At 43.6% G+C, this 27,996-nt stretch overlaps 4 protein-coding genes across 5 annotated transcripts in view; all 4 read left to right on the forward strand.

The window, feature by feature from the left end:
- The window catches only part of LOC145344712 (uncharacterized), a 41,755-nt gene extending 25,355 nt beyond the window's left edge, over window positions 1-16,400 (forward strand). For both annotated transcript variants that reach the window (XR_013886967.1, XM_080191817.1), the window contains one exon: window positions 13,010-16,400. Coding sequence is in view for 1 of the 2 variants with exons in the window: in XM_080191817.1 (XP_080047943.1) it covers window positions 13,010-13,168 (159 nt within the window). In the remaining variant the exon portion in view is untranslated. The remainder of the gene's footprint in view (window positions 1-13,009) is intronic.
- Window positions 16,401-20,490: 4,090 nt separating this feature from the next.
- LOC145345369 (histone H2B 1.2-like) lies at window positions 20,491-20,868 on the forward strand. The gene has a single exon (XM_080193188.1). It carries the CDS (start codon window positions 20,491-20,493, stop codon window positions 20,866-20,868), a length of 378 nt encoding a protein of 125 aa, XP_080049314.1.
- Window positions 20,869-22,055: 1,187 nt separating this feature from the next.
- On the forward strand, window positions 22,056-22,575 carry LOC145345370 (histone H2A-like). The gene has a single exon (XM_080193189.1). The coding sequence runs from the start codon at window positions 22,174-22,176 to the stop codon at window positions 22,561-22,563; it is 390 nt and encodes a 129-aa protein (XP_080049315.1). The 5' UTR covers window positions 22,056-22,173; the 3' UTR covers window positions 22,564-22,575.
- A 3,363-nt stretch (window positions 22,576-25,938) lies between these two features.
- LOC145345371 (histone H2B 7) lies at window positions 25,939-26,743 on the forward strand. Its single transcript, XM_080193191.1, has one exon. It carries the CDS (start codon window positions 26,168-26,170, stop codon window positions 26,546-26,548), a length of 381 nt encoding a protein of 126 aa, XP_080049317.1. The 5' UTR covers window positions 25,939-26,167; the 3' UTR covers window positions 26,549-26,743.
- Window positions 26,744-27,996: the final 1,253 nt, after the last annotated feature.

Here is a 27,996-nt window from a genome sequence, read left to right on the forward strand (position 1 = left end):
AGTCCCCAATCACGAGGCCCAATCTCTTACCCCTAACCACCTGAGGCTTGCCAATAGGCTCACCCCCAGAGACCTGCTCCCTTTGGCTATCCCCAGTTGATTTCTCCTCAACTGTAGCCTCCAGGACCGAAAACCTATTTTGGAGGGGAACAGCCCCAGGGGATTGTCCCCCCAACTGCTTTTTGCCCCTCTTCCTGGCAGTGACCCAAGACTTATTCCTAGGAGTGACTATCTCCTTATAACTCCTTTCTATGTCCTGCTCCACTTCCCGAATTATACGGAGCTCCTCTAATTCCCCTTCCAGCTCCTTTACACGCTCCTCCAGAAACTGCAATCTAACACACTTCCCACAAGTAAAATCACCTGAAACACTGTGGGAGTCCCTCACTACATACATCCCACAGGAGATGCAGCTTACAGCCTGAACTGCCATCCCTGAATCAATTACCAGCAGAAAAGTAAAAATATAAAAAAAAAACTTCCCACACACTTATAATTAGGTTAGAGGAGGTGGAAGGGTGGGATTCTCTACCAGTGTAGAGAATCGGGAATCCTCTCTGCACTAATTTATAGTGTTAGGGGCACGAGAGAAAAAAAAACTACAACTACCAGTAAGCGTCCTAGTGACGACTTCCGGTTTCTAACTAATTTAAAAAAAACCGCCAAAACTCGCGACTTAGCACTAAAAATAAAAAGTTAAACGGAATAAACAGAAAAATATACCTTGTTTTTGCCTCCTCGCACGCCCAAAAATCGCTGCCTCTCGACTCTGCTCCACAGGAACAATGAGCTATATGAGCTAATGAGCTAACAATGAGCTTTAATCCTGCTCCACCACTTAATAAGATCATGGCTGATCTTACAGTCACCAAGTCCACTTTCTTGCCTTTGCTCTGTAGCCCTTAGACCCTGACTAATTAATAACCGATCAATCTCAGCCCTGGAAATGTTCAAGATCTCGGCCTCAAAAGTTTCCATGGGTAAAGATTCCAAAGTTTCCCACTCTCTGAGAGAAGAAATTCTCCCTCGAATCCATTTTAAATGAGCACCACCTTATTCCGCGTCTATGTCCTCTGGTCCCTACACTCTTGCATAGTGGAAACATCCTTTGAACGTTTACCCTGTCTAAACCTTTCCCCCCACCCCCCAATCCTGAGAATCTGACATGTTTCAATCATACTGCCTTTCATTCTTCTGATCACCAAGGAGAACAGACCCAACCTGTTTAATCTGCCCTCGTATAGCAGTACCTCCATAGCCGGGATCATCCTTGTAACTCTCCTTTGCACTGCCTCCAAAGATAATATCAACTTTGCTTTAATAATGGGACCAAAACTGCACACAGTATTCAAAATGTGGCCTCACTAGTAGTTTGTACAGTTGCACCTCAAAGCAAAAAACAAAGAACAAAGAAAGTTACAGCACAGGAACAGGTTCTTCAGCCTCCAGATCTGTACCGACCATGCTGCCTGATTGAACTAAAACCCCCTATCCCTCTGGGGATTATATCCCTCCATTCGCATCCTATTCATGTATATGTCAAGACCCTTAAAAGTCTCTATCAAGTCTACTTCCACTACGTCTCCCGGCAGCCAGTTCCAGGCACCCACGCTCCTCTGGATGTATTTTATACATCTATTCTAAATCTTGTTCTTTGCCCCTTAAACATGTGTCCCCTATTAATTAACTCTTCAATCCTGGGAAAAAAAGGTCTGACTATTCATTTTATCCATACCCCTCATAATCTTGTAGACTTCTATCAGATTTCCTTCAAGCTCTGTTGTCCCAGTGAGAACAAACCTAGTTTCTCCAATCTTGCCTCATAGCTAATACCTCCATGCAAGGCAACATACTGTTTTTTTTTCTGTACCATCTCCAAAGCCTCCACATCCTTCTGGTAGTGGAATTGAAAACTATATTCCAAGTGCAGCATGCAGTTCTTTAAAGCTTCAACATGACTTGCCAATTTTTAAAATGAATGTTCTGGCTGATGAAAGCAAGCATGCTGTATACTTTCTTGACTACCTTCTCCAACTGTGTTGCCACTTTCAGTGACCTGTACATCCAGATCCCTCTGCCTATCAATATTCTTAATGGTTCTGCCATTTACTATATATTTCCTACCTGTATTAGGCCATCCAAAATATATTACCTCACATTTGTCCAGATTAAACTCCATCTGCCATCTCTCTGCCCAAGTCTCCAACTGATTTATATCCTGCTGTACCCTCTGATCATCCTCATCGCTATCCGCAAATCTTTGTGCCGTCCACAAACTTATGAATCAAACCACTTACATTTTCCTCCAAATCATTTATATATATGTATATTACAAACAGCAAAGGTCCCAGCACTGATCCCTGAGGAACGCCACTTGTCACAGCCCTCCATTCAGAAATGCACCCTTCCACTGCTACCTTCTGTCTTCTGTGACCGAACAAGTTCTGTAGCCACATTGCCAGCTCACCTCTGATCCCGTGCAACTTCACCTTCTGCACCAAACTTCCATGAGGAATCTTGTCAAAGGCCTTATTGAATCCAGGTAGGCCACATCCATAGCCCATCTCTCATTAATCATCTTCATCACTTCCTTACTTTAAAAATCCAGCCCACTTGAAATAAAGGCCGGCTTTCCATTTGCCTTCCCGATTATCTTCTGTACCTGTATGCTAGCTTCCTGGGTTTCATGATCAAGGACCCAGAAGTCCTTTTGTGCTACAGCTTTCTGCAACCACTCTCCATTTAAGTAATAATCCACCCTCTCATTTTTTTCTTCCAAAATGAACAATCTCACATTCTCTCACGTTGAATTCCATTTGCCAGTGTTATGCCTACTCGCTTACCCTGTCAGTACCTCTCTGTAAAATATTTATTTCTGCTTTACAACCTGCCTTTCCTGTCACCTTTGCATCGTATGCAAATTTGGCCGCTGTGCACTCTGTTCCTTCCTCATATCTCCTAAGGTGGCACAGTGGCAGTGTTCAGTACTACTGCCTCACACTGCCAGGGATCTAGGTTCAATTTCAATCTTGGGTGACCAGCTGAGAGGAGTCTGCAAGTTCTGCGTGCATAGTTCTCCACCGGATGCTCCACTTTCCTCCCACAATCAAAAGATGTGCAGATTAGAGAGTTTGGCCATGCTAAATTGTCCCTTATTGCCCCAAGATGTGCGCGTTCAGGGGATTGGCCATGCTAAATTGTTCCTTAGTGTTCAAAGGTGTGAGGGTTGGGGGATTAGCCATCGTAAGTGTGTGGAATTATGCAGAAAAGGTGGAAGGGAGGGCCTAGTTTCAACTTTTCTCACAGGTGAAAACATCCCCTCCATGTCCCCCTGTCAATACCCCTGAGGATCTTGTGTGTTTCAGTGGATTCACCTCTTACTCTTCTAACCTCCAAATGACCATAAAACCATAAAAAAAGTAACAGGAGAAGGCCATTCAGCCCTTCGAGCCTGCTCCAAAATTTAATAAGAGCATGGCTAATCTGCCTTCACTTGGTAACCATTAATCTCCCAGCTAATTAAAAACCCAATCTGTTTCAGCCCTGAAAATGTTCAAGGTCTCAACTTCAAAGGTTTCCATGGGTAAAGAGTTTAAAAAGTTCCCCACTCTCTGAGAGCAGAAATTCTTCCTTGATTCCATCTTAAATGAGCATCCACTTATCCTGGGATAAAACTCTGTGTCCCACTCTCGCAATAGTGGAAACATCCTCTGAATATTTACCACACTTAATCCCCCCCCGGAGAATCTGACGTGTTTGAATTATATCACCTCTCATTCTTCGGGACTCCAAAGAGACCAGATTGAACCCTGTTTAATCTTTCCTCATACCACAGACACTTCTAATCCAGGATCATCCCAGTAAACCTCATCGGCATCTCCTCTAAAGGTAATATAAACTTTGCTTCACTAATGGGACCAAAACTGCACACAGTACATAAAGTGTGGCCTCGCTAGTGCCTTGTACAGGTGCAGCAACTCCTCTTTTCTATAAGAATTCTGTTCCAAAATATAAAGGACAGCTTTCCATTTGCCTTCCTGATTATCTTCCGTTCCATAAGCCAGCTTCCTGAGCTTCATGAATAAAGAACAGTAATTCCCTTTGTGCAACAGCTTTTTGCAACCACTGTCAATTTAGATGAGAATCCGCCTTCTCATTTTTTCTTCCAAAATGAACAATCTCACATTCTCCCACGTTGAATTCCATTTGCCAGTTTTCTGCCCACTCACTTAACCCTGTCAGTATCTCTCTGTAAACCATTTATTTCCTCCTTACAACCAGCCTTTTTCTCTCACATTTTCATCATCTGAAAATCTGGCCACAGTGCACTCTGTTCCTCCCTCGTATCTCCTCAGGTGGCCTGGTGATACAATGGAGGACTCGGCCTCTTAAGCTTCATGGATAAAGAATTCAAAAGGCTCCCCAATCTCTGAGGGAAGGAATTCTTCCTCAAAGCCATCATAAATAAGCACCCCCTATCCTGGGACAATACCCTCTGGTCCCTAAGCTCTCGCATGAGTGGAACCATCCTCTGAATATTTACCCTGTCTAACACCAACCCCCCCACCGCACCCACCCTGCCGCCAAGAATCTGACGTGTTTCAATCATATCACCTCTCATTCTTCTGAACTCCAAAGAGACGAGACTCAGTCTGTTCAATCCTTCCTCATACCCCAGACACCACTTACCCAGGATCATCCCAGTAAACCTCCTCTGCACTTCTTCCAAACATAATATAAACTTTGCTTCATTGATGGGACCAAAACTGCACACAGTCTATATATATAAATATAATGGTCTAACTAGTACCTTGTACAGATGCAGCAACTCCTCTTTACAATAAGACTCCTGTCCCCAGATATGAAGAACAGCTTTCCATTTGCCTTTCTGATTACCTTCTGTACCTGTAAACTAGCTCCCTGGGTTTCATGAACATGCACCCCAAGTCCCTTTGTGCTAAAGATTTTGGTAACGACTCTCCATTTAAATCAAAATCCGCCTTCTCATTTCTTCTTTCTTCCATGTGGCATTCTCCCACGTTGAATACCATCTATCGGTTTTCCACCCACTCACTAACTCTGTCAGTATCTCTCTGTAAACAATTTATTTTCACCCGACAACTTGCTTTTCCTCTCAACTTTGCACCATCTGCAAATTTGGCCACAGAACACTCTGTTCCTTCCTCGTATCTCCTCAGGTGACACGGTGGTACAGAGTAGGGCTCGGCTTCTTAAACTTCCATGGATAAATAATTCAAAAGGCTCACCACTCTCTGAGGGAAGGAATGCTTCCTTGAATCCATCATAAATGAGCACCCCCTTATCCTGGGACAATATCCCTACACTCTCGCATGAGTGGAAACATCTTCCGAATATTTACTCTGTCTAACACCGCACCCGCCCCCCCCCGAGAATCTGACATATTTCAGGCTGTCTCACAGTGTCAGAGCTTGGGTTCAATTCCAGCCTTGGGTGATCAATTGAGACGAGACGGCACGTTCTCCCCATGTCTGCATGGCTTTCCTCCAGGTGCTTTGCTTTCCTCCCGCTGTCAAAAGAAGTGCAGGTGGTTGCCCATGCTATAATTTCCCAAATGTGCATGATAGGGGGATTGGCCATGCTAAATTGTCCCTTAGTGTTCCAAGGTATGTTGTTTAGGAGGATTAGTCATGATAAGTATGTGGAATTATGGGGATAGGGTGAAAAGGAGGACCTGGTTTTGGATTCTCCCAGAAGCGGGGACATCCACTCCACGTCCAGACTTTCAATATCCCTGAGGATCTTGCACGTCACAACTGAGTTGCCTCTTACTCTGCAAACCTCCATATGACCGTAACACTATAAAAAATAGTAACAGCAGGCCATTCAGCCCTTTGAAAATGCTGCACCATTTAGTCAGGCCATAGCTGATCTAACATTCACAAAATCCACTTTATGGCCTTCGCTCCATAACCCCTAACTGTCCGACTGATTAAAAAACATGATCAATCTTGGCCCTGGAAATGTCCGAGATTTCAGCCTCAATTGTTTCCTGAATAAAGAGCTCTAAAGGTTCCCCACTCTGTGAGAGAAGAAATTCTACCTCAGATCCATCTTAAATGAGCTCCCCACTATCCTGGGACTAAACTCTCTAGTCCCTACACTCTCCCATGAGTAAAAACATCCTCTGAACAATTACCCTGTCTAACCCCCCCCACCCCCCTCCCCGAGAATCTGACGTGTTGCAATTATATCACCTCTCATTCTTCTGGACTCCAAGGGGAACAGACTCAACCTATTTAATCTTTTCTCATGCCGCAGACTCTCTTTACCCAGGATCATCTGAGTAAACCTCCTCTGCATTGTCTCCAATGATAAAACAAACTTTGCTTTAATAATCAGTCCAAAATTGCAGTATTCAAAATGTGGCCTGAATAGTACCTTATACAGTTGCAGCAGCTCCTCTTTACTTTAAAATTCCAGCCCCCTTGAAATAAGGACCAGCTTTTCATTTGCCTTTCTGATTATCTTCTGTACCTGTATGCTAGCTTACTGGGTTTCATGCACAAAGACCACCCCCCAAATATTTTGGTGCATCATTTAAACAATATTAAATAATATTCCACCTTCTCATTTTTTTCTTCCAAAATGAACAATCTCACATTCTCCCACGTTGAATTCCATTTGTCAGTTTTTGCCCACTCACTAATCCTGTCAGTATCTCTCTGTAAATTATTTCTTCCTTACAACCTGCCATCCCTCTCACCTTTGCATCATCTCCAAATTTGGTTGTGGTGCAGTCAGTTCCTCCCTCGTATCTCCTCAGATGGCCTGATGGCACAGTGGTCAGTACTGGTGCCTCTCATGCCAGGGAACCAGGTTCAATTCCAGTCTTGGGTGACCAACTGTGAGGAGTCTGTACGTTCTGCCCGTGTCTGTATGGTTTTCCTCTGGGTGCTCCACTTTTCTCCCACAATTGAAAGAAGTGCAGGTTAGGTGGATTGGCCGTGATAAATTGTTCCTTAGTGACCCAAAGTATGTAGGTTAGGGAGATTGGCGATGGTAAATTGCCTCTTAGTGTTCAAACATATGGGGATAGGGTGGAAGGGAGGGCCTGGTTTTTGGATTCTCCCACAAGAGGAAACATCCTCTCCACATCCAACCTGTGTGAATATCCTATAGGATGTTGTTTGTTTCAATTGAGTTGCCTCTTACGCTTCTAACCTCTGTATGATCATAAGACCAGGCAGAAAAGGAGGTCATTCAGCCCTTCAAATGTGTTCTACCATTTAATAAGACCACGGCTAATCTAACACTCACTAAGTCTACTTTCTGTCTTCACTCCGTAACCCTTAATCCTCCGACCGATTAAAAACCCAGTCAATCTCAGCCCTGAAAATGTCCAAGTTCTCGGCCTCAAAACCTTCCATGAGTAAAGAGTTCAAAGGTTCCCAATTCTCTGGGAGAAGAAATTCTTTCTCGAATCCATTTTAAATGAGTGCCTCCTTATACTGTGACTATACCCTCTGGTCCTACATTCTCCCGTGAGTGGAAACATCCTCTGAACTTTTCCTGGTCGAATCGCGCTGAGAATCTGATGTATTTCAATCATATCACCTCGCCATTCTTCTGAATTATGAGGAGAACAGACCTAACCTGTTTGATCTTTCCTCATACCTCAGACCTTCCTTACATGGGTTCATCCTAGTAAACATCCTTTGTGTTGTCTCCAAAGATAACATAAACTTTGCCTTAATAATGGGACCAAAACTGTGTACAGTATTCTAAATGTAGCCTCACTACTATCTTATAGAGTTGCAGTAACACCTCGTAACTTTAAAGCTACATTCCACTTAAAATAAAGACAGCTTTCCATTTGCCAGCCTGATTTCATTCTGTACCTGTAAGCCAGCTTCCTGGGTTTCATGAACAAGGAACCCCAAGTCCCTTTGTGGGACATCTTTCTGCAACCACTTTCCATTTAAATAATAATCTGCTTTTTCTTTTTTATTTCTTTAAAAATGAATAACCTCACATTCTCCCACATTAAATTCCAGTTGCCAGCTTTCTGCCCACTCACTAACCCCGTCAGTATCTCTCTGTAAACTATTTATTTCTCGCCTTACAACCTACCTTTCCTCTCATCCCTTCAGCATCTGCAAATTTGACCACGGTACACTTTGTTCCTGACGTGTTTCAATCACGTCACCTCCCATTCTTCTGAACTCCGCGGAGAACAGACTCAACCTGTTTAATCTTTTCTCATACCACAGACACTCCTTACCTGGAATCATCCTCGTAAACCTCCTCTGCTCCTTCTCCAAAGATAATAAAAACTTTGCTTTAATAATCGGTCCAGATTTGCACACAGAAATCAAAATATGGCCCGTCATACCTTATACATTTGCAACAACTCCTCTTTACTTTAAAACTCCAGTCTCCTTGAAATAAAGGCCAGCTTTCCATTTGCCTTCCCAATTACCTATTGTACCTGTTTTCCTGGGTTTCATGGACATGGACCCTCAAATCCACTGTTCATTTAAATAATAATCCGCATTTTCATTACTTTCTTCCAAAGTGAACAATCTCACATTCTGCCACGTTGAACTCCATTTGCCAATTTACTGCCCACTCACTTACCCTGTCAGTATCTCTCTGTAAAATACTTATTTTCTCCTTACAACATGCCTTCCCCCTCACCTTTGCATCATCTGCAAATTTGGCCACAGTGCACACTGTTCCTTCCTTGTATCTCCTCAGGCAGCAGGGTGGCACAATGGTTAGCACAGTGCCAGGGACCTGAATTCAATTCCCAGCTTGGGTCACAATGTGTGTGGAATCTGCACATTCTCCTCTTGTCTGTGTGGGATTCCTCTGAGTGCTCCGGTTTCCTCCCACAATCCAAAACATGTGCTGGTTAGGTGAGTTGGCCATGCTAAAATTCTCCCTTGGTGTACCTGAACAAGGACCAGAGTGTGATGACTAGGGGACTTTTGCAGTAACCTTATTTCAGTGTTAATGTAAGTCTAATTGTGACTAATGAATAATCTTTAACTATAAGTTGGATGAGATGATGGGAGCTGTTGAGAGAGGTGAGAGTAATGCTGCTGAAGGTGCCAGTAAAACACAGGATCTGGCAGACAGGTCTGTGCAGACTACTAGATGCTTGGAAGGCAAATGATATATGGGTCTTCATTCCAAGTAGAGTTGAGTTCAGAAGTAGGGGTGTCATAATGCACTTATTGAGCAGGTCTTGTTGAAACCATACCTGAGGTGCTGCATGCTATTCTGGACTTCCTAACTATGAAAGGTTATACTTGCCAGAGAGAGTGTGCAGCAGAAGTTCACGAGGTTGAGATTAGGGTTAGTGAGACTCTCCTGTGAGGAGAGACTGGTTTAACTGAACTTGTAGTTACTGGACTTTAGAAGGAAGTTTGCTGCTGTCATGAACATTGGTGGTGTGGCTTGTAGTGAGGAGGAAGTTAGGAGTTAAAGGAAGCTATAGATGGATTGATCAGATGGGCAGATCAGTGACAGATGGGATTTAACCCTGAAAAGTGGGAGGTGATGCATTTTAGAAGGGGTAGTGAATGAATGGCTGGACACTGGGAAAATCAGAGGAACAGAGAAATCTGAAGGTGCTTGTCCACAGATCCCCAGAGGTAGCAGAGCAGGTCAATAGGGTATATCAAAAGGCATATGGGACACTTTACCAGTTATGGCACAAATTTTAAGAGCAGAGAAGCTATGTTGGAGCTGTAGAAAAATTTGGTTAATGCACAGTTGGAGTGCTATGTGCGGTTCTTGTTGCCAAAATATAGGAAGAATATGATGCCACTGGAAAAGGTACAGAGGACAGTCACCAGGATGTTGCCTGGGATGGAACACCTGAGCCAAGAAGAAAGGTTGGATAAGTTTTGATTGTTTTCTTTAGAGCAGAGAAGGCTGAACCATAAGATTATGATGGACAAAGTGGATAGGAAGCAGCTGTTACCCTTATCTGAAGAATCAATAACAAGGGGCATACTTTCAAGTTGAGGGGCAGGAGGTTTTGAGTTAATCTGAGGAAAAACCCTTTCACCCAGAGGGGATGGGACTCTGTAATGCACTGCCTGTGAAGGCTGTAGAGGTGGGAACCTCCCAAACTTTAAAAAGTATGTGGATGAGCATTTTAAATGTCATAACATTCAAGGCTATCAGCTGGAAAGTTGGAATGGTGTAGATTTAGTGTGGTTTTGTTGGTGCAGACTTGATGGGCTGAATGGCCTGTTCTTTACTGTATAATTTCATTGCTCCGAGGATGGGAGCAGGTCTGATTGAAACATATACAATTCTAACAGGGTTGGACAGACTCGATGCAGGGAGGATGATTTCCTTGGCTGGGGAATCTAGAACCAGGGACACAGACTCAGGATACAAGGGAGACCATTTAGAACTGAGATGAGGAAAGACTACTTCACTCAGAGGGTAGTGAACCTGCAGCATTCTCCACAACGGAAGGCAATGGAAGCCATGTGACTGAATATATTCAAGAAAGAGAAAGATAAGGTGGCATGCTGACACAATGGCTAGCACTGCTGCCTTATAGTGTCATTTGACTCTAGCCTTGTGTACTGTATGGAGTTTTTGTGTTCTCCTTGTGTCTGCATGGGTTTCCTCTGGATCATCCGGTTTCATCCCACAGACCAAAGATGTGCAGGTTAGTTGGTTTGGCCATGCTGAATTGCCCCTTAGTGTCCAAAGATGTGCAGGTTAGCAGATTAGCAATGGTAAATGCACAGGGTCATGGAGACAGAGTGGAGTGGAGGGCCTGCGAGGGATGCTCTTTCAGACATTTGGTGCTTACCCAACAGGCCAAATTGCCTCTTTCTGCACAGTAGGACTGCTACTGTTAAGGTGGCATCAAGGGGGAGGGGAAGAAAGTGGGAATTTGGCATTGAGATAGAGGATCATCCATTATTATATTGAATGGCAGAGCAGGCTTGAAGGGCAGAATGGCCTATTCCTGCCTGTGGTATTTATGATTATGTGTTTCTAGGGTCAAGGCTGAAGGGTTTCTACAAATGTACAGGGTCACTCAGAGTTGTGAGCAAGCTGAGACCTTTCTGCCTCTCAGTGGAATTAATTCCTGTTACTCCCCAACTCCTGTGTGATAGTCCTCTGTGATTTTAAACATACAATGGTTCACATCCCGATTGAGTGTGACTTTGCATTGAGTAAAAAATGACACTTAACCCTGGTGAAGTGCAGCAGATCAAAAATGTTGTTACTTCCTCCAAATCATGTAGTGAAGAGTTGTGGCCCAGTGCCGATCCCTCTGATACTTCATAGTTACTGTCCTCCAAGCTGATAAAGACACCCTCACCTTGACCCGCTGCTTCCTACTAGTCAGAAGATATGAACCTCATCCTGTCAAATCTTTCCTCATAAGACAAAGTGCTCCTTCCTGTTAATTGCCTGGCAATCGTCCTCTGAACCACTTCCCACGCATTTTCATGCTTCAGTGATGCAGGAGTGTCACAGTGTGGCCAGATGTAGACTTTTGGATGAATCATTTGAATAGAGGTTATGACTGCTCTTTCTGAAGGGCACATGGGTGATCCTGTGTGACCAATTCAAAAGAGAGCTGCAAAGTCCTCTCTCTCTAGTGTTATGTAGAAAACAATGAAACATAGAAAATAGATGCAGGAGTGGGCTATTCAGCTCTCCGAGCCTGTGCCACTGTTCAGTATAACCACAGTTGATCATGCACTTTCATTATCCCACTCCCGCTTTCTCTCCATACCTCTTGCTCCCTTTAGCACAAGGACGATGTCCAGCTCTGAACATATCTAACAAACTGTCCCCAGCAGCTTTCTGTGGTGGAGAATTCCATGGGTTCTTAACTCTCTGAGTGAAGATGTTTTTCCTCATCTCAATTCTGAATGGTTTACCCCTTACTCTTAGACTTTGAACCCTGATTCTGAACTTCTCCACCATCAGGAACATTCTTCCTGCATCTAGCCTGTCCAAACCCATTTTATATATTTTATAATGGCCCTTGGGGCTATTATTCTCCAATCAGCTTTACATAATTTGACTGCATATTTACAATGTGATATTCCAGTCCTCACTTTCCAGCCAATTAAGTATTTTTGTTTTGGGGGTCTGTCTGTAAGATGGGTAATCTGATAAGGTGTCACAGTGGTTAGCAGTGCTGCATCAAAGCACCAGGGACCTGGGTTCGATTTCAGCCTTGATTAACTGTGTACACAGTGTTTTCACAATCTCCCTGTGTCAGCACAGGTTTCCTCCGAGTGTTCTGGTTTCCTCCTATAATGCATATTAGATGCATTGACCATGCCGCATTATCCCTTTGTGTCCCATGATGTGTAGGTTAGCAATATTAGCAGGGTACATATGTTGGTTTAAGGGGATAGGGCCTTGGTAAGATGCTCTGTCAGAGTCAGTGCAGACTCAATGGCCGAATGGTCTCCTCACATAGGGATTCTATAGATCTGTCCTGGGTGTAATTAGCATCAGAATAAACCTTCTCGGGTGACATGGTAGCATAGTGGCTAGCACTGCTGTCTCACAGATCCAGGGACCTGGGTTTGATTCCAGCCTTGGGTGACTGCCTTTGTGGTGCTTGCATGTTCTCCCCATATCTGCTTGGGTTTCCTATGGGGTGCTCTGTTTCCTCCCACAGTTCAAATATGTGCAGATTAAACAGATTGGCCTTGCTAAATTGCCCCTTTGTGTCCAGAGATGTGCAAGTTAGGTGGATTGGTCATGCTAAATTTATCACTGGCGTCCCAAGATATGTAGGCAAGGGAGATTGTTGGAGTAAATATGAGGGGCTATAGGGATAGATCCTGGGTAAGAAACTCTTATAGAGAGTCAGTATCAGAGAATTGGCGCAGACTTGATGGGCTGAATGGCCTCCCTCAGCACTGTAGGGTTCTTTGATTCTTTTCTGACATGGACTGTGAGTTGGGGAAAAATAATTCCAGAATATTGAAGGACTTATCCGTGTTTCATTTGATTTCAGCTCCAACATCACAGCGAAACAGAAGAAATACCTTCACGACAGAGGAATTCTGGAAGGAGTATCCAAGCCAACTTTCCTGAAGCTATACAGCGTGACAATTTCTACACCTCTGTCAGCTACTCAGGCTGGGTGGGAACAGTGGGCATGATGCCCCCATGATAGCTTATTAGCTTATGATGCTATTTGGGGTGCAGGCAGTCCCTGGGACCAGCTCTGTGACAGAGCTGTTTTTCATGGTGGTGATAATGATTCCAGTGGTGCCAATGTAGCAGCCTGGTGGGGGGCCTCAGCCAAGTTCACACATCCAACCACAAAGGTGTGGAATATCAAAGTTGACACTGTTCCACTTGAGCCACACCGACTCTTGTTCATCACAAAATAATCCGATGAAATGAGGGCTGAGGAAGGATCTAATGCTGCGTTATAAACCCTGGCTGCCATTCCTCAACCTTTCATCTGAGCTCGAATGGAGCTAGGCTGTACACAAAACATGGCCACTTTACTGTTCATTGATACAAATCCCATTGCAGGTAATGCCTATCCACCTTTGCTTCCACTTTACCTGGGCTAGATTCACCCCTTATCCCATCGATGTTAGCCCACCTCCAAGTTATAGCTTCCACATTTGATTGATCCATACCCTTCTCCATTGCTAGCCTGATGTTTTATATATAATGGTCACTCTTGCCTGAATGCTCTCCCAGGGAGATCTGGTCCCATGTCATTTCCCACTGCCAGATCCAGTGATTCCTCCTTCCTAGTTTGGCCGAGCAATTACTGATCAAGGAAGTTCCCCAGGACACGTTTTGGGAGCTCCTCCCACTTCCCAACTCCAGGATTTCCCAAATCCTTCAAGCTGCTTACCTGGTGACCTCAGGGAACCCCAAGCGTTCTAAGAATGTTCTTTGCTGCAATATGGGTGCTACTGGAGAAATGAAATGTGAACAGGAGTTTTTGAGCTAAAACTTTGCATCTCCATAGAACCAGAAAGAGTTACACAGTCACAAAAACATTTGCAAGAAATATTGCTCCTTCATATTAACCCCAGATCAAACTACATTCCACTGGCCCTTAACATTAATCCCTGGAGCTCACTTGAGGAGTGTGAAATCTGAAATGTTCACTTATTAAAAAATATGTAAATGTCTTTGCCATTTTTGATGGATGAAGTGATGCTAGAAACTTGATTGTCATATTGGAAACACATACTTCACTCAACCTAAATATTCACCACACACACACACACACACACACACACACACACACACACACACACACATTGCTCCCCTTCACATACATCTTTCTCTCGTAACAATCATCCTCCTCACTCACATGCACATGCCTCCTCTCTCACACTCACTCAATCCAATCTCTCATGCACACACTCACCCCAATCTCTCATGCACACTCATTTCACTCTTTTGCAGCAGCCTGGTTGGGGAGGGGCTATTCTCACTCACCCCATTTTTTGCACACACACACTCACTCCTATCTCTCTCTCACACACACACATACCCTCTCATGTATACTCACCTCTCTCCCACAAACGCTCAACTCCCCTCTCACACACATGCATCCCTCTCTCTCATATAAACTCAACTCTCTCTCTTAAACACACACTGGTCTCCCTCATACAGACTCCCACCCCTTGTTTCACACAAACCTCTCTCTCACACTTCTCTCTGTCTGTCTGTCTCTCTCTCTTTCTCCCTCTCTCTCGCTCTCTCACACATGCACTTCTCTCACACACACTTATCCTTCTCACCCTCTCACTAACTCATCCCACACACAGTCACCCCTATCCTTTACACACTCACCCCTCTCTCATATTCCCTCTCTCTCACACAATCTCACACTCCCTCTGACATTCAGTCACAGCTGCCTCACAAACTCAACACCATACTGGATGGATTACAATATTGACAAATGGTCTGACACTCTGACCTTAGTTGAGTTACATTACTTGTCCCATACAGTGCCAGAGATAATCAGAACATTTACCCTCAAATAAAAAAGATGGATATAATGTAGAGCACATTCAGACAATTCCTCTGACACAGAAATTACTCAGAAAGGCCAGGCACAGTTCCAGAGATTTCCATAGAAACATACACAATCACATGCAGGAATAGACCATTCAGCCTGCTTGGATATTCATTCTGATCATGGCTGATCACAACATAATACATGGATCTCACCTTCCATTCATATCTTTTGACCCACTTCACATCAAGTGCTATATCTAACTGCTTCTTGAAAACATTCAGGGCACAATTTTCCCACTGCACTGGTTGAGTAGTGTCGTGGGGTAATAAAGCACAGTGGGAAGGAAACTTCTGAATGGAATCCAGTATCCATTGCAGAAACAACACATTGCAGAAATTAAAAGCTTTGTGAATTATTATATGGAGGACAATTAGAAGGTGACTGCACTTGCCTCTTGTCGAAGGCTATCTTCACTAGCTCAAAGTGCAGCATCAGGCCCATTGCTTTCCAGTTCTCTGTTTGCAGACAGCTAACTCCAATTTGTTGTGGGCTGTTGCCATCTGCAATGAGATATGAGACATACAACAAACAGAAGAAAATACAGACATAGGAATTAGGAGCAGCAGTTGGCAAATTCAGCCCTTCAAACCTGCTCTGCCATTCAATCAGATCACAGCTGATCGCTCCCCTATCTTAAATCCACCTTCACTCCTGTTCCCCTAATCCCTCTTTCCTTTTTTTTATTAGAAAGATATTTATCTCCCTCTTGAAAATATTCAACAATTCATACTCCACCGCATTACGGGGCAGCAAGTTCTACAAATTTGCCTTCCTTTGCGAGAAGTAAATCCTCCTCATCTCTGTTTTAAATCTCCCACATCTCAACGTATATCTTTGGCTTTTTGCTCGAAACTACCCCAAAAAAGGACACATTTAGTCTCCATTTACTTTTTCAATCCCTTTTAAAATATTATCTATCACAATCAGATCACCTCTAATCTTTCTACCACGGAATCATTATGGAATCAAAGCATCCCTTCAGTGCAGAAGTGGCCATTCTGCCCATTGAGTCTGCACTGACTCTCTGGCAGAGTACTTTACCCAGGTCCACTCCCCTGCACTATGGCTAACGCCATCCAACCTGCACATTGTGGGACAGTAAGGATAAATCAGCATGGCCAATCTATCTAACCCGCAGATCTTGGGATACTAAGAGGCAATTTAGCATAGTTAATCCATCTAACCCAAACATCTTTGGAAACTAAGGGGCAATTTAGCATGGCTAATCTACCTAACTGGAACATAATTTGACACCAAGGAGCAATTTTCCATGGCCAATCCAGCTAACCATCATTGCACACTAAGGGGTAATTTAGCGTGGTCAGTCCACCTAACCTGCATATCTTTGGAGTACCTGGTGGCAGAGAGGAACAGTGCTTAGCACTGCTGCACCACTGTGCCAGGGACCCAGGTTTGAATCCGGCCTTTGGTCACTATCTGTGCGGAGTCTGCACATTCTCCTGTTTCTGATTGGGTTTGCTCTGGGTGCTTCAGTTTCCACCCACAGTCTGAAAGTCGTGCTGATTAGGTGCATTGGCCATGCTAAATTTTCCCTCTGTGTACCTGAACAGGTGTCAGACTGTTTGGTGAATAGAGGGTTTTCACAGTAACATCATCATGTTTTTAATGTAAACCTATTCTGCTTATGACACTAATAAATAAACTTCTAAAAAGAAAACCTTAAAACACAGACACAGGGAGAGAGTGCAGGCTCCTCACAATCACCCAAAGCTGGAATTGAATCAACATGCTGGGCACTGAGGGGCAGCAGTGCTAACTATTGTGCCACCATGCCTACCAAGGCAAATATTCATTCAGAAACATTTTAACTGGGAGTGAAGTAACAGGAACTTCAGATCTACAGATTCAATTGTTCGCAAATCCTTACATTAATCAAATTTAAAGTCCCAAAGTTTGACGGTGTGAAGCATTTCTATAAATGTTCATTGTGTAGTATGAAGTTCAATGATGAGGTAGCAGTGAAAAATCTACCATAGTTTGATGGCCAGCTTTTACAATGATCCCTATGACCCGTCCTGTTAATGCATTTCATGAGATAGTTTCAACATTGAACTAAGTTACTCTTAAAATGAGAGCAACAAAAAATCCTTTCAAAGCTGTGTTTTCAAAGTAAAATTCTGTTTGTTGTCCAAAAGAAACCTTGTTTCAACAAAAGCATAGGCCTGTAAATTAATAAATGAATTTGAAGTCAAAAACAATTGTTAACATAGTACTGGGTTGAAACATACAATTTTAAAAAATGAGCAAACCTGGGCAATGGATACTCCTGATGCCTGCTGAAATCAATAATTGAGGTAGATACAAAATAGTGTTAACATAAGAAGACAGAAGTTAAACACCTGAAATTCTGAGCTAATTCTGACACAATGTAGATAAAGCATCACTTACAAAGTACACAGAGATACTGCCAAGCCATTAGGCCCAATGTAACAAAGAAAATAATTATTCAGTTTCACACTATTCCCAAGGTAAGAGAACACTTTTCAATCCAAGAGTTAAACAGAGCGTCATTGAGTGACTTTACAAAATTTCTCTCCAACCCAGGTGAGAGTTGCAGACATCAATTACAGAATGTTTTTTTTTTAAAAACACACTTTCAAATTTAAATATCCTGTTGATGTTGCAGAAATAATAAAAAAAAAGCTATTCTTACCTTGAATGAACAGGGTATAACTTGTAGACAGAAGCTATATAAACTGCCCAAGAATTCAGTCAAGGCTGCATGTTGCACACAGGTCCAACATAAAAAAGACATTATATAAAACTGAAAATTAAGTTGACAATTCCTTTACACTCCAAGAATTGTATATGAGGCCACGGATCTGATTAAAGCATCCACATTATATTATTCACATAATTTCAAAATGAGTATCATTCCACAACTCAGATACAACTAGTGAGATTAACCTGTTACTATAACACACATCAAATCTGCACCATAAATTGGACCCCATGGGTTAATGTACTGATAACTTAAGACGTTCAATGAATAGTTTGCAACATGGTGCCTGAGGTAAAAATAAAGTTCAGATATAGCATATTCCAACTTACATGCAACAAAAGGCAGGGATGGTGAATGAAAACTAAGTGGATAACCGAGAAACATAGCTGCAAAATGAATCAACCATTCACATTCTTGCTTCAGACAGACACTAGGGCAATACCTTCAAATACACATTAAAGAAGAAACATACACACCATACTAGGGGCTGACAAGTTAAGGATGCAGCCTTAGTTATAGAAACTACCAAGTATCTGGAAAATAATTGCATTCACAAAAAATCTAAAGGAAAACAAGAGCTACCCTGCAATCAAATATAAGCCAGTCCCAAATGATGCAAAGTATCACGCACTGAAAGACACAGATCGTGGGACATTCACTTACAACGGCATTTACGCAGGGAATTTAAATGAATCATAAGCTCAATGTCAGCTAAATCTTGATGAGAACTCAATTAATTTATACTAACATTTGCTTTGAGAGGCCGACTGACATAGAATCGTGTCCACAGTCACAGGCTATCCAAGAAATTCAGAAACAAGACAAGAACGCCACATCATAGACATTACAAAAAAAAATAAGTGCAGAGCTACATCGACAGTTATATCTGCAGTAGATTTCTGGAGAACAGTCTTAATAGACACGGAACTGAATCCACAGACATATAACACACCATAGATTGAATGACACAAAATAAAATTAACACAAAAGCTTTGATTGGATCGCAATCAACTACAAGATCAGACTTGGTACGGAATAAAAACAGAAATAATATAATATAAAATGGTACAGAATAACGCCAAAAATAATAGGTCAGAAATGGAGAGATACAGAACAAATCAAAAATAGTAGATTGAAAGAGGACACAGAGAGAAAGTAACATATATATCAGAATGTGGCAGGTATAGAAAGATCTCGCATTAACATACCAGAACATAAAATGTACAAATAAATGATTTTTCATCAATAGATGAAATTGCCATACATAAAGTAAAACAATCATTTACATACAATGATTTACATAGCTGCAACTAGCAGGCACTGAGGCAAATCCAGATTCACAAATTAGAAACTGATGTGCAAGTGCACAATTTAAAAATAACAGATGAGACGCTAACAGGTTAACAATGGTGCTACAAGTGGTCCAGATTATAATCCATATTCACATATTTGAATATGAGATGCAAAATAAAGCAACAGGTTTTCATCACGATGGCAGCCAAATATGAAATTGTAAGCAAAGACACGTAAATATCAAACATAATACAAACATAATTCATATTCCGTTACAAAAACAAAAAAAAAGTACAGATTAGAGACATTGAAATGTGAGAGAAACCGATAATTTGATTGACAAACACAATCACATACAAGTGAAAGAGTGTGAAGAATCACTCCACTCTCAAATACCAGAAACTCAGAGATACTGGGCAGAATAGCAATTAGAGAAGCAGAATATGACAAGGACTGGAACCATTATAATTTAACTGAGGTGGGAGGTTTGTCATTTAAGGAGTGATTAAATTGGTTATGATTATTTTCGCTGGAGTTTAGAAGAGTGAGGGGGGATCTTAATGAAACTTATAAATTTCCATCAGTTTTAGACAGTGTTGATATACAAAGGATGTTCCTGTTGGTGGGCGTATCCAGAACTAGATGTCATAGTGCAAGGATAAAGGGCAAACATTTTAGGGTTGAGGTGACGAGAAATGTATTCACCCAAAGGGTGTGAATCTGTGGAATTCACTCCCAGGGAAGTGATTGAGGACACAACGTTGTGTGATTTCAAGAAGCAATTAGATGTAAGTCTTGAGGCTAAAGGGATCAAGGAATATTCGGGCGGAGTGAGTGGGGATAGCATTAAGCATAGGTTAAAGAGATGTGTATACATTGTCTGCACCTTTAAGAATTGATTAGCTGTAAAAAAAATCGCATTCTAATCAGTATTCTGCAAACTGTGTGCGCCTTTATATGCTCTGTTTGTGATCAGAACTCTCCACTCACCTGACGAAGCGGCAAAACCCTGAAAGTTAGTGGGTTTACTATCAAATAAACTTGTTGGGCTTTAACCTGGTGGTGTGAGGCTTCTTACTGCGTTTACCCCAGTCCAACGCCGGCATCTCCACATCATGACCACCAGAGGGAGTCGGGGCATCAGGCAATTGTGTGAATAAGGAAGGGGAGCGCAGGACGTGACTGCTCTGAGAATCTGTGGATCTGAAGATAAGTGACTGTGAATGGTTATCTGAACTAACCAATCAGATGAATCTTTAATGTCGCATCATTCTAAATTCTCCAATGGTGAACATGTCTTTCTCCCATCTCTCATTTGCATAGTTATCTGGATTAGGTCTATAAAAGAAGAATTCTGGCTGAATTTTCAGTTACTGTGTGTCTTTTGACTGTGTGTACCATGGCTGAAGAGAAGAAACTCCAACCATCTAAGAAGGGCGCTAAGAAAGCCCCGAAGAGGCCGCCAGCAAAGCCCGGTAAGAAAAGGAGAAAGTCCAGGAAAGAGAGTTACAGCATCTACATCTACAAAGTGATGAAGCAGGTGCACCCCGATACCGGCATCTCATCCAAGGCCATGGGCATCATGAACTCGTTCGTCAACGACATTTTCGAGCGCATCGCCGGTGAGGCTTCCCGCCTGGCTCATTACAACAAGCGCAGCACCATCAGCTCCCGGGAGATCCAGACCGCCGTGCGCCTGTTGTTGCCCGGGGAATTGGCCAAGCACGCCGTGTCGGAGGGAACAAAGGCCGTGACCAAATACACCAGCTCCAAGTAAAACAGCAATACATTAAAATATTCAACCCCCAAAAACCCAAAGGCTCTTTTAAGAGCCACCCACAACTTCCATGAAGAAGCTGAACCCGCTTTTAGTAATTATTTGTTGATGTTTTGTTACGATTAGTCATCCATAAAAAAGCTGCAAGTTTGGCGCTTTCATTTTTGAGCTAGAGGAAAAACTGAATACATTCAGCAAGTCTGACCGAATGTGGTGAGCGCGATAGGAAAGTCTCACAAGACCAGGTTAAAGTCCAATAGGTTTATTTAGTACCACCAGCCAGCAGTTTTCGTAGCGCTGCCCCTTCATCAGTTTAGTGGGAGTTCCATTCGACATCAGGACAAATAAAGACACAAACTCAATTTACAAAATAATTGTTCGAATGCGGGCCTTTACAGGTAATCAAGTCTTAAAGGTACAGACAATCTGAGCGGAGAGAGCATTAAGCACAGGTTAAAGAGGTGTGTATTGTCTCCAGCCAGGACAGTTAGTGAGATGTTGCAAGCCCAGGCAAATCGTTAAGGGGGTTACAGATAGTGTGAAATGGACCCAAAATTTCGATTGAGACCATCCTCATGTGTGCACAACTTCGCTATCAGTCTCTGCTCAGTGAATCTGTGTTGTCGTGTGTCGTGAAGACCGTCTTGGAGAACGCTGACCCGAAGAACAGAGATTGAGTGCCCGTGACTGCTGAGGTGTTCTATCACATTTCAGACCGCTGATTTGTTCTGAAATGCAGTGAGACAGCTAAAGCTCCGGGTGGAAATGACACTTGCTCAGAAACAAACCATTAGCTCTTGTTTCTCCACCGGTGTTGCGTTTATCCAGAATTTTCTGTTTTTTTTAAATTCCAATGTCTCGCGGTATTTTATTTTTTCAAATAATTTTGAAATTATTTTGCTGTCAGAGATCCCACAAGAAGTCAAACTGACTTGTAAGGAAAATATAGGTTGGGGAGACATCTGGAGTGTTTCCAATAGTCTTAAACTGAAACTTATATATTAGCTGTCTTTTTACAATTCCTACTGGAATTTTTGTGTATTTTGGCGCTAATTTAAAATTTGAAATAAAGAATTGGTTGGAATTTGAGAATTTGGCGCCCTTACTTTCCGCCCTCAGCACCGGGGCCTTTCCCGATTGGTGCTTTAAACAGATATCTGATTGGGCATTGTGGAGAAGATCTCATTTGGTTTTCCCCATAGCCAATCAGCAATGTGTGCACCGCCATCCCTCCCCAAGCTATAAGAGAAGTGAATCTGGGCGGCTTTTCTCATTCTCTGTTAAAGTCTTTGTGAGATTGTGATAATGTCTGGAAGAGGAAAGACCGGCGGCAAAGCTCGCACCAAGCCCAAGTCTCGTTCCTCCCGGGCTGGACTGCAGTTCCCGGTGGGCCGTGTTCACAGGCTCCTGAGAAAGGGCAACTATGCGGAGCGTGTGGGTGCCGGAGCCCCTGTCTATCTGGCTGCTGTGCTCGAGTATCTGACGGCTGAAATCCTGGAGTTGGCCGGTAACGCGGCCCGGGACAACAAGAAAACCCGCATCATCCCCAGACACCTCCAGCTGGCCGTGCGCAACGACGAGGAACTCAACAAGCTGCTGGGAGGAGTGACCATCGCTCAGGGCGGAGTGCTGCCTAATATCCAGGCCGTGCTGCTGCCCAAGAAAAGTAGCTCTGAGCGCTCCCAGAAGAAGTAAGGTGGCCATTCGTCAATCTAACAACCCAAAGGCTCTTTTCAGAGCCACCCACTTTCTCTAGAAAAAGGGCTGATCGTTGTCAATGAGGTGCTATCTATATAGCGTCTGTACCATGCTATCGTTCTCCATGCTGTTTCGAGAACTTTATTTATTCCGGCTTTAGGCCAATTATACATTACAGTCTCAGGATTTACAACACAAGAGTTCTGAGAGTTTTAATATTGTTACATCTAGTAAATGTAGGAGGCAAGAAAGTGATCTACGATGATCAGAGTCATTCGAGTTCGACGTGTCCAACAATGTCCTGTTTGAGATTCTGTTTTGATGTTGGTAAGCAGTTCGAATCATATTCCTGCAGTGCAAAAAGGAGGTCGTTCGGCCCATCGAGCCTGCACTGACCCAGGATGGACGCTCGTAATCACACGTATTTGCATTGCCAACCCGCCTAAAGGAGGCAACTCACGCAGAGAACGTGCAAACTGTACACGCCAAAGCAAAAGTGACCCGAAGCCAGAATTGAACGCGTGTCCCCTGGCGATGTGATGCATCAGTGCCGACGACTGCCACCCTGCCATTCACTGTGCAACTTCAGGGTAAACATTAAATGCACTTTTACAAAATACTTAATGCTACTGCATAATAATAAGCTGGGCTAGCGCTTAATATAAAAAAGGATAGCAAGAGTTTTTATAAATATATAAAAAGGAAGAGGCTGGCTAGGGTGAATGTTGGTCCTTTAGAGGATGAGAAAGGGGACCTAGTGGTAGGGGATGGGGATATGGCTAAGGTATTGAATAACTTTTTTGTTTTTGTCTTCACGGAGGAGGACGTGAATAATTTGCCGGGTGTTAGCGATGGAAAGGTGGTAGGACTGGAGGGTCTTAATGACATTACTGTTACTAGAAAGGCGGTGCTCGACAGACTGGAGGGGCTGATTGTGGACAAGTCCCCAGGACCGGATGGAATGCATCCAAGGGTTCTGAAAGAAATGGCGGAGGTGATAGTGGATGCCTTGGTTATTTTCCAAACGTCGCTGGATTCCGGGGAAGTGCCGGATGATTGGAAAACGGCTAATGTTACGCCGTTGTTTAAGAAGGGTGCCAGGCAAAAGGCGGGGAATTATAGGCCGGTTAGTTTAACGTCTGTGGTAGGTAAAATGTTAGAATCTGTCATTAAGGAGGAAATTGCGAGGCACCTTGAAGGGAATTGCTTGATAGAGCAGACACAGCACGGTTTCATTAAAGGGAAGTCGTGTCTGACAAATTTACTGGAGTTCTATGAGGATGTGTCTAGGGCGGTGGATAGAGGAGAGCCGGTGGATGTGGTCTTTCTAGATTTTCAGAAGGCGTTTGACAAAGTGCGTCACAAGAGGTTATTGCAGAAGGTCGAGGGACATGGAGTTGGGGGTAGGGTGTTAGCATGGATAGAGGATTGGTTGTCAAATAGGAGGCAGAGACTGGGGGTCAACGGGTGCTATTCGGATTGGCGGATGGTGACTAGTGGAGTGCCCCAGGGGTCGGTGCTGGGGCCTCAGCTTTTTACCATTTATATAGATGATCTGGAGGAGGGAACCGAGTGTACAGTGTCGAAATTTGCTGATGACACCAAGATTGGGGGAACGGCAAATTGTGCGGAGGGTGTGGAGAGTCTGCAGAAGGATCTAGATAGGCTGGGCGAATGGGCCAGGAAATGGCAAATGGAATTTAATGTTGGCAAGTGTGAGGTGGTCCACTTTGGTAGGAAGAATGGTAGGAAGGACTATTACTTACGGGGCGAAAAACTGCAGCAGGCGATGGTGCAGGGGGACCTCGGGGTCCTTGTGCATGAGTCGCAAAAACCCAGCTTGCAGGTGCAGCAGGTGGTCAGGAAGGCGAATGGGATGCTGGCCTTCATAGCGAAGGGGATTGAATATAAAAGTAGGGAGGTCTTGCTGCAGCTGTATAGGGCATTGGTGAGGCCGCAACTGGAGTACTGTGTGCATTTTTGGGTGCCGCACCTGCGCAAAGATATTTTGGCCTTGGAGGAAGCGCAGAGGAGGTTTACTAGGCTGATACCGGAGTTGAGGGGGTTGAGCTATGAGGAGAGGCTGAATAAACTGGGCTTGTAGTCGTTAGAGTTTAGAAGAATGAGAGGAGATCTCATTGAGACGTATAAGATGATGAATGGGATGGATAAGATAGAGGTGGAAAGACTCTTCCCGCTCAAAAAAGACAATAGGACTAGGGGGCACAGCCTCAAGATAAAAGGGGGGCGGTTTAGAACGGAGTTGAGGAGGAACTTCTTCACTCAAAGGGTGGCGAATCTCTGGAATTCTCTGCCCGTTGAAGTGGTGGAGGCTGCCTCGCTAAATATTTTTAAGACGCGGGTTGATGGGTTTTTGATAGGAGAGGGGATTAAGGGTTATGGGGAGAGGGCGGGAAAGTGGAACTGAGCCACGACAGATCAGCCATGATCTTATTGAATGGCGGGGCAGGCTCGAAGGGCTGGATGGCCTACTCCTGCTCCTATTTCTTATGTTCTTATATCTCCCAGCTAATGGACACTGGGGGTGAGGGAGGATAACTGTATCAAACTCCATAGCCTCCCCCACCGATTCAAGAACAACTTCTTCCCTGTTGCCATCAGACTTCTGAATGGTCCTATTACACAGTAAGCTGATCTTTCTCTTCACCTTATCAATAACTGCAATATTATATTCTGCACCCCATTCTTCCCTCCCTCCACCCCCCGCACCCCCTCCCGCCATGCCCTCTGTAAACGGTATGTTATTTTCTGCAACTACTTGGAAGAAACACGTGAAAATAATAATGGGATGCATGTGAAAAATAGTATATAAACCAATCAAGAAATTAGGTACATTTCTTGGGGCTATTGGAATCAAGGGGTATGGGAGAAAGGGGAAATCAGAATATTGAATTTGGTGATCAGCCATAATCATAATAAATGGCGGAGCAGGCTTGAAGGACTGAGTGGCCTCCTCCTCTTATCTATGTTTATGTTAAAACATCAATATCATTGCATTTTTACCGTTATAACTATTTGAAATGGGCACCGTGGTGGCACATAGGTGGCATTGAGGCAAAGCGGTTAGCAGTGCAGCCTCAGCGTTGGGACCCGGGTTCGATTCCCAGCTTGGGTCAGTGTGTGGCGTGTTGCACGTTCTTCCCCTGTCTTCGTAGATTTCTTCCGGGTGCTCCCGCAGTCCAAAAGACTTGCTGGTTAGGTTCATTTTCACTGAGTGTACTCGAACAGGCGCCGGAGTTCGGCGACGAGATTTTCACAGTAGCTTCTTTGCAGTGTCAATATAAGCCTGCGCTAATAATAAAACTTTTAAATGCTTTCTAATGTGCCTTTCAGATTTCACACGTTTAAAATAGAGTTTTGCAAAAATAATAGCCGCTAGTCATACGTCAGGACATAACCAATACAAAACCAGCCACCAATGGGAAAGAGATAAATCAAAGAAATTGACATAATCCTGAATGAGCCAATCATGAAACTGGATCTCAGCAATCCTTCATTAGCATAGAGCCCAGGGCTTGGTTATAAAAGACGCGGCACTGGCGCTCGCTCACTTACTCCGTGTTTGCAGTGAGACGGTGCCATGGCTGAAGACAAGAAAACAGCTGGAGCGCCCAAGAAAGGGTCCAAGAAAATCGTGAAGAAAACGGCCCCAAAGGGCAGCAAGAAGAGGAAGAGGTCCAGGAAGGAGAGTTATTCCATCTACATCTACAAAGTGATGAAGCAGGTTCACCCCGACACTGGTATCTCTTCCAAGGCCATGAGCATCATGAACTCGTTCGTTAACGACATTTTCGAGCGCATCGCCGGCGAGGCTTCCCGTCTGGCCCATTACAACCGGCGGCAGACCATCAGCTCCCGGGAGATCCAGACCGCCGTGCGCCTACTGCTGCCTGGGGAACTGGCCAAGCACGCCGTGTCGGAGGGAACAAAGGCCGTGACCAAATACACCAGCTCCAAGTAAAACTGACCAATGCACTGTAAAAATACACCCCAAAGGCTCTTCTAAGAGCCACCCACAACCTCTCAGACAGAGCAATGCCATCTGTACAGAATCTTTTTTCGAATTTTGTCTTTGAATAAATCTTTGTTTTTGTAATTGTATGTCTTTGTCTCAAACACAGAGTTGTGCAGTTTCACTGCCCGTGTTTGTTATCTGTGTGAATTTAGTGCGTATGATTACGTTATTACTGTAAGCGGGTGTGTGAGTTTTGGCAGCATGCATTTATCGGTGTGCGGCTGTTTTGTCAGAATGGGTGATAGCTACACGATCAGAACTATGTGTCAGTGTGTAATCGCTTTGTCTGTGTGTGCTGGTTTTGCATGTTTGTTTCAGTGTATGTGCCACCCGTTCAAAGTCGAACCCTTCAGTCTTCAGTCACTTGATGCCCTTCTCCGTTTATACAATTCATTCATTATGTGCCATTCTGAAGCAGACCAGTCACCAGTTTACACAAGTTTAAAATATAAAAACAAGCCCTTCATGTTGGCATCCTCGATTAAGATTCACGCTTGAAGCCTCATCCTTGTAAAGATTGGCCAGAATAGTATTGGATTACGGAATGCTGTGAATGGGGTGCGATGTCCAAGAAATGGAATATACCAGAAAAAGAGTAAGTTACAGAAAGGAAGCTTGAGGAAATGTGCAATAATCAGTCAGGAGAAATGTGTTTGACGAATCTAAAAAGGTCTGACGTTATGACAAGTATTACCTCTTGATGTGATATTTTATATAATGCCGTTGCTTATTTCACGAATACACTGACTGACTTTTTAAATTTGAGCCAAAAAGAAAATTGGTTTGCCGTCCTGGAATTTTGGCGTGCTTTATTCTCATCCTCATCGCATTTTCCTGTCTGGACTGGTGCAGAATGATAGGCTGTTTGGTAGAACGGGCCATCCAACGGGATCCAGTGCGGAGGGTCCAAGAGCAGGTATACCCAGCATTATTCCGGAGGCAGGTAAATTAATGGGCGAGTTCTCCTGTGAGCGAAACAAGCTGTAGGAGGGGTGGGTTGCTGGCCACGAAAAACACTAAGAGCTCCCAGAAGAAGTGAATAGTCGAGTAACCCGAAGGCGCTTTTCAGAGCCACCCACGTACTCAGTGACAGGGCTACTATTTCTGGGTGTTCATTATAGCAGCCGAGCTTTCTTTCATTGTTGTCTGAAGAAATAGATATTTTAGCCATTGATCTAATAAAAATACCTCCTCACATGTATCACATTTATTTACAATGGCCCCAACGATAAGTTTTTTAATGCACCATTATAAGTCTAAAACTTTGCGGATTAGTTGGATTGGGCATGCTAAATTGTCTCTTCGGGTCCAAAGGTTTGCAGGTTAGGTGGATTGGCCATGCTAAATTTCCATTTGTATTCATATACCAGAAAATTACAGCACAGGAACAGGCC

Source organism: Carcharhinus amblyrhynchos, chromosome 7 (genome assembly GCF_965287045.1).
Source record: "Carcharhinus amblyrhynchos chromosome 7, sCarAmb.v2.hapA, whole genome shotgun sequence".
Classification (NCBI taxonomy): Eukaryota; Metazoa; Chordata; class Chondrichthyes; order Carcharhiniformes; family Carcharhinidae; genus Carcharhinus; species Carcharhinus amblyrhynchos.

Bases quoted from the DNA above. Each gene is read 5' to 3' on its own strand.
- LOC145345371 (XM_080193191.1), top strand. From the start codon at position 26,168: ATGGCTGAAGACAAGAAAACAGCTGGAGCGCCCAAGAAAGGGTCCAAG.
- LOC145345370 (XM_080193189.1), top strand. From the start codon at position 22,174: ATGTCTGGAAGAGGAAAGACCGGCGGCAAAGCTCGCACCAAGCCCAAG.
- LOC145345369 (XM_080193188.1), top strand. From the start codon at position 20,491: ATGGCTGAAGAGAAGAAACTCCAACCATCTAAGAAGGGCGCTAAGAAA.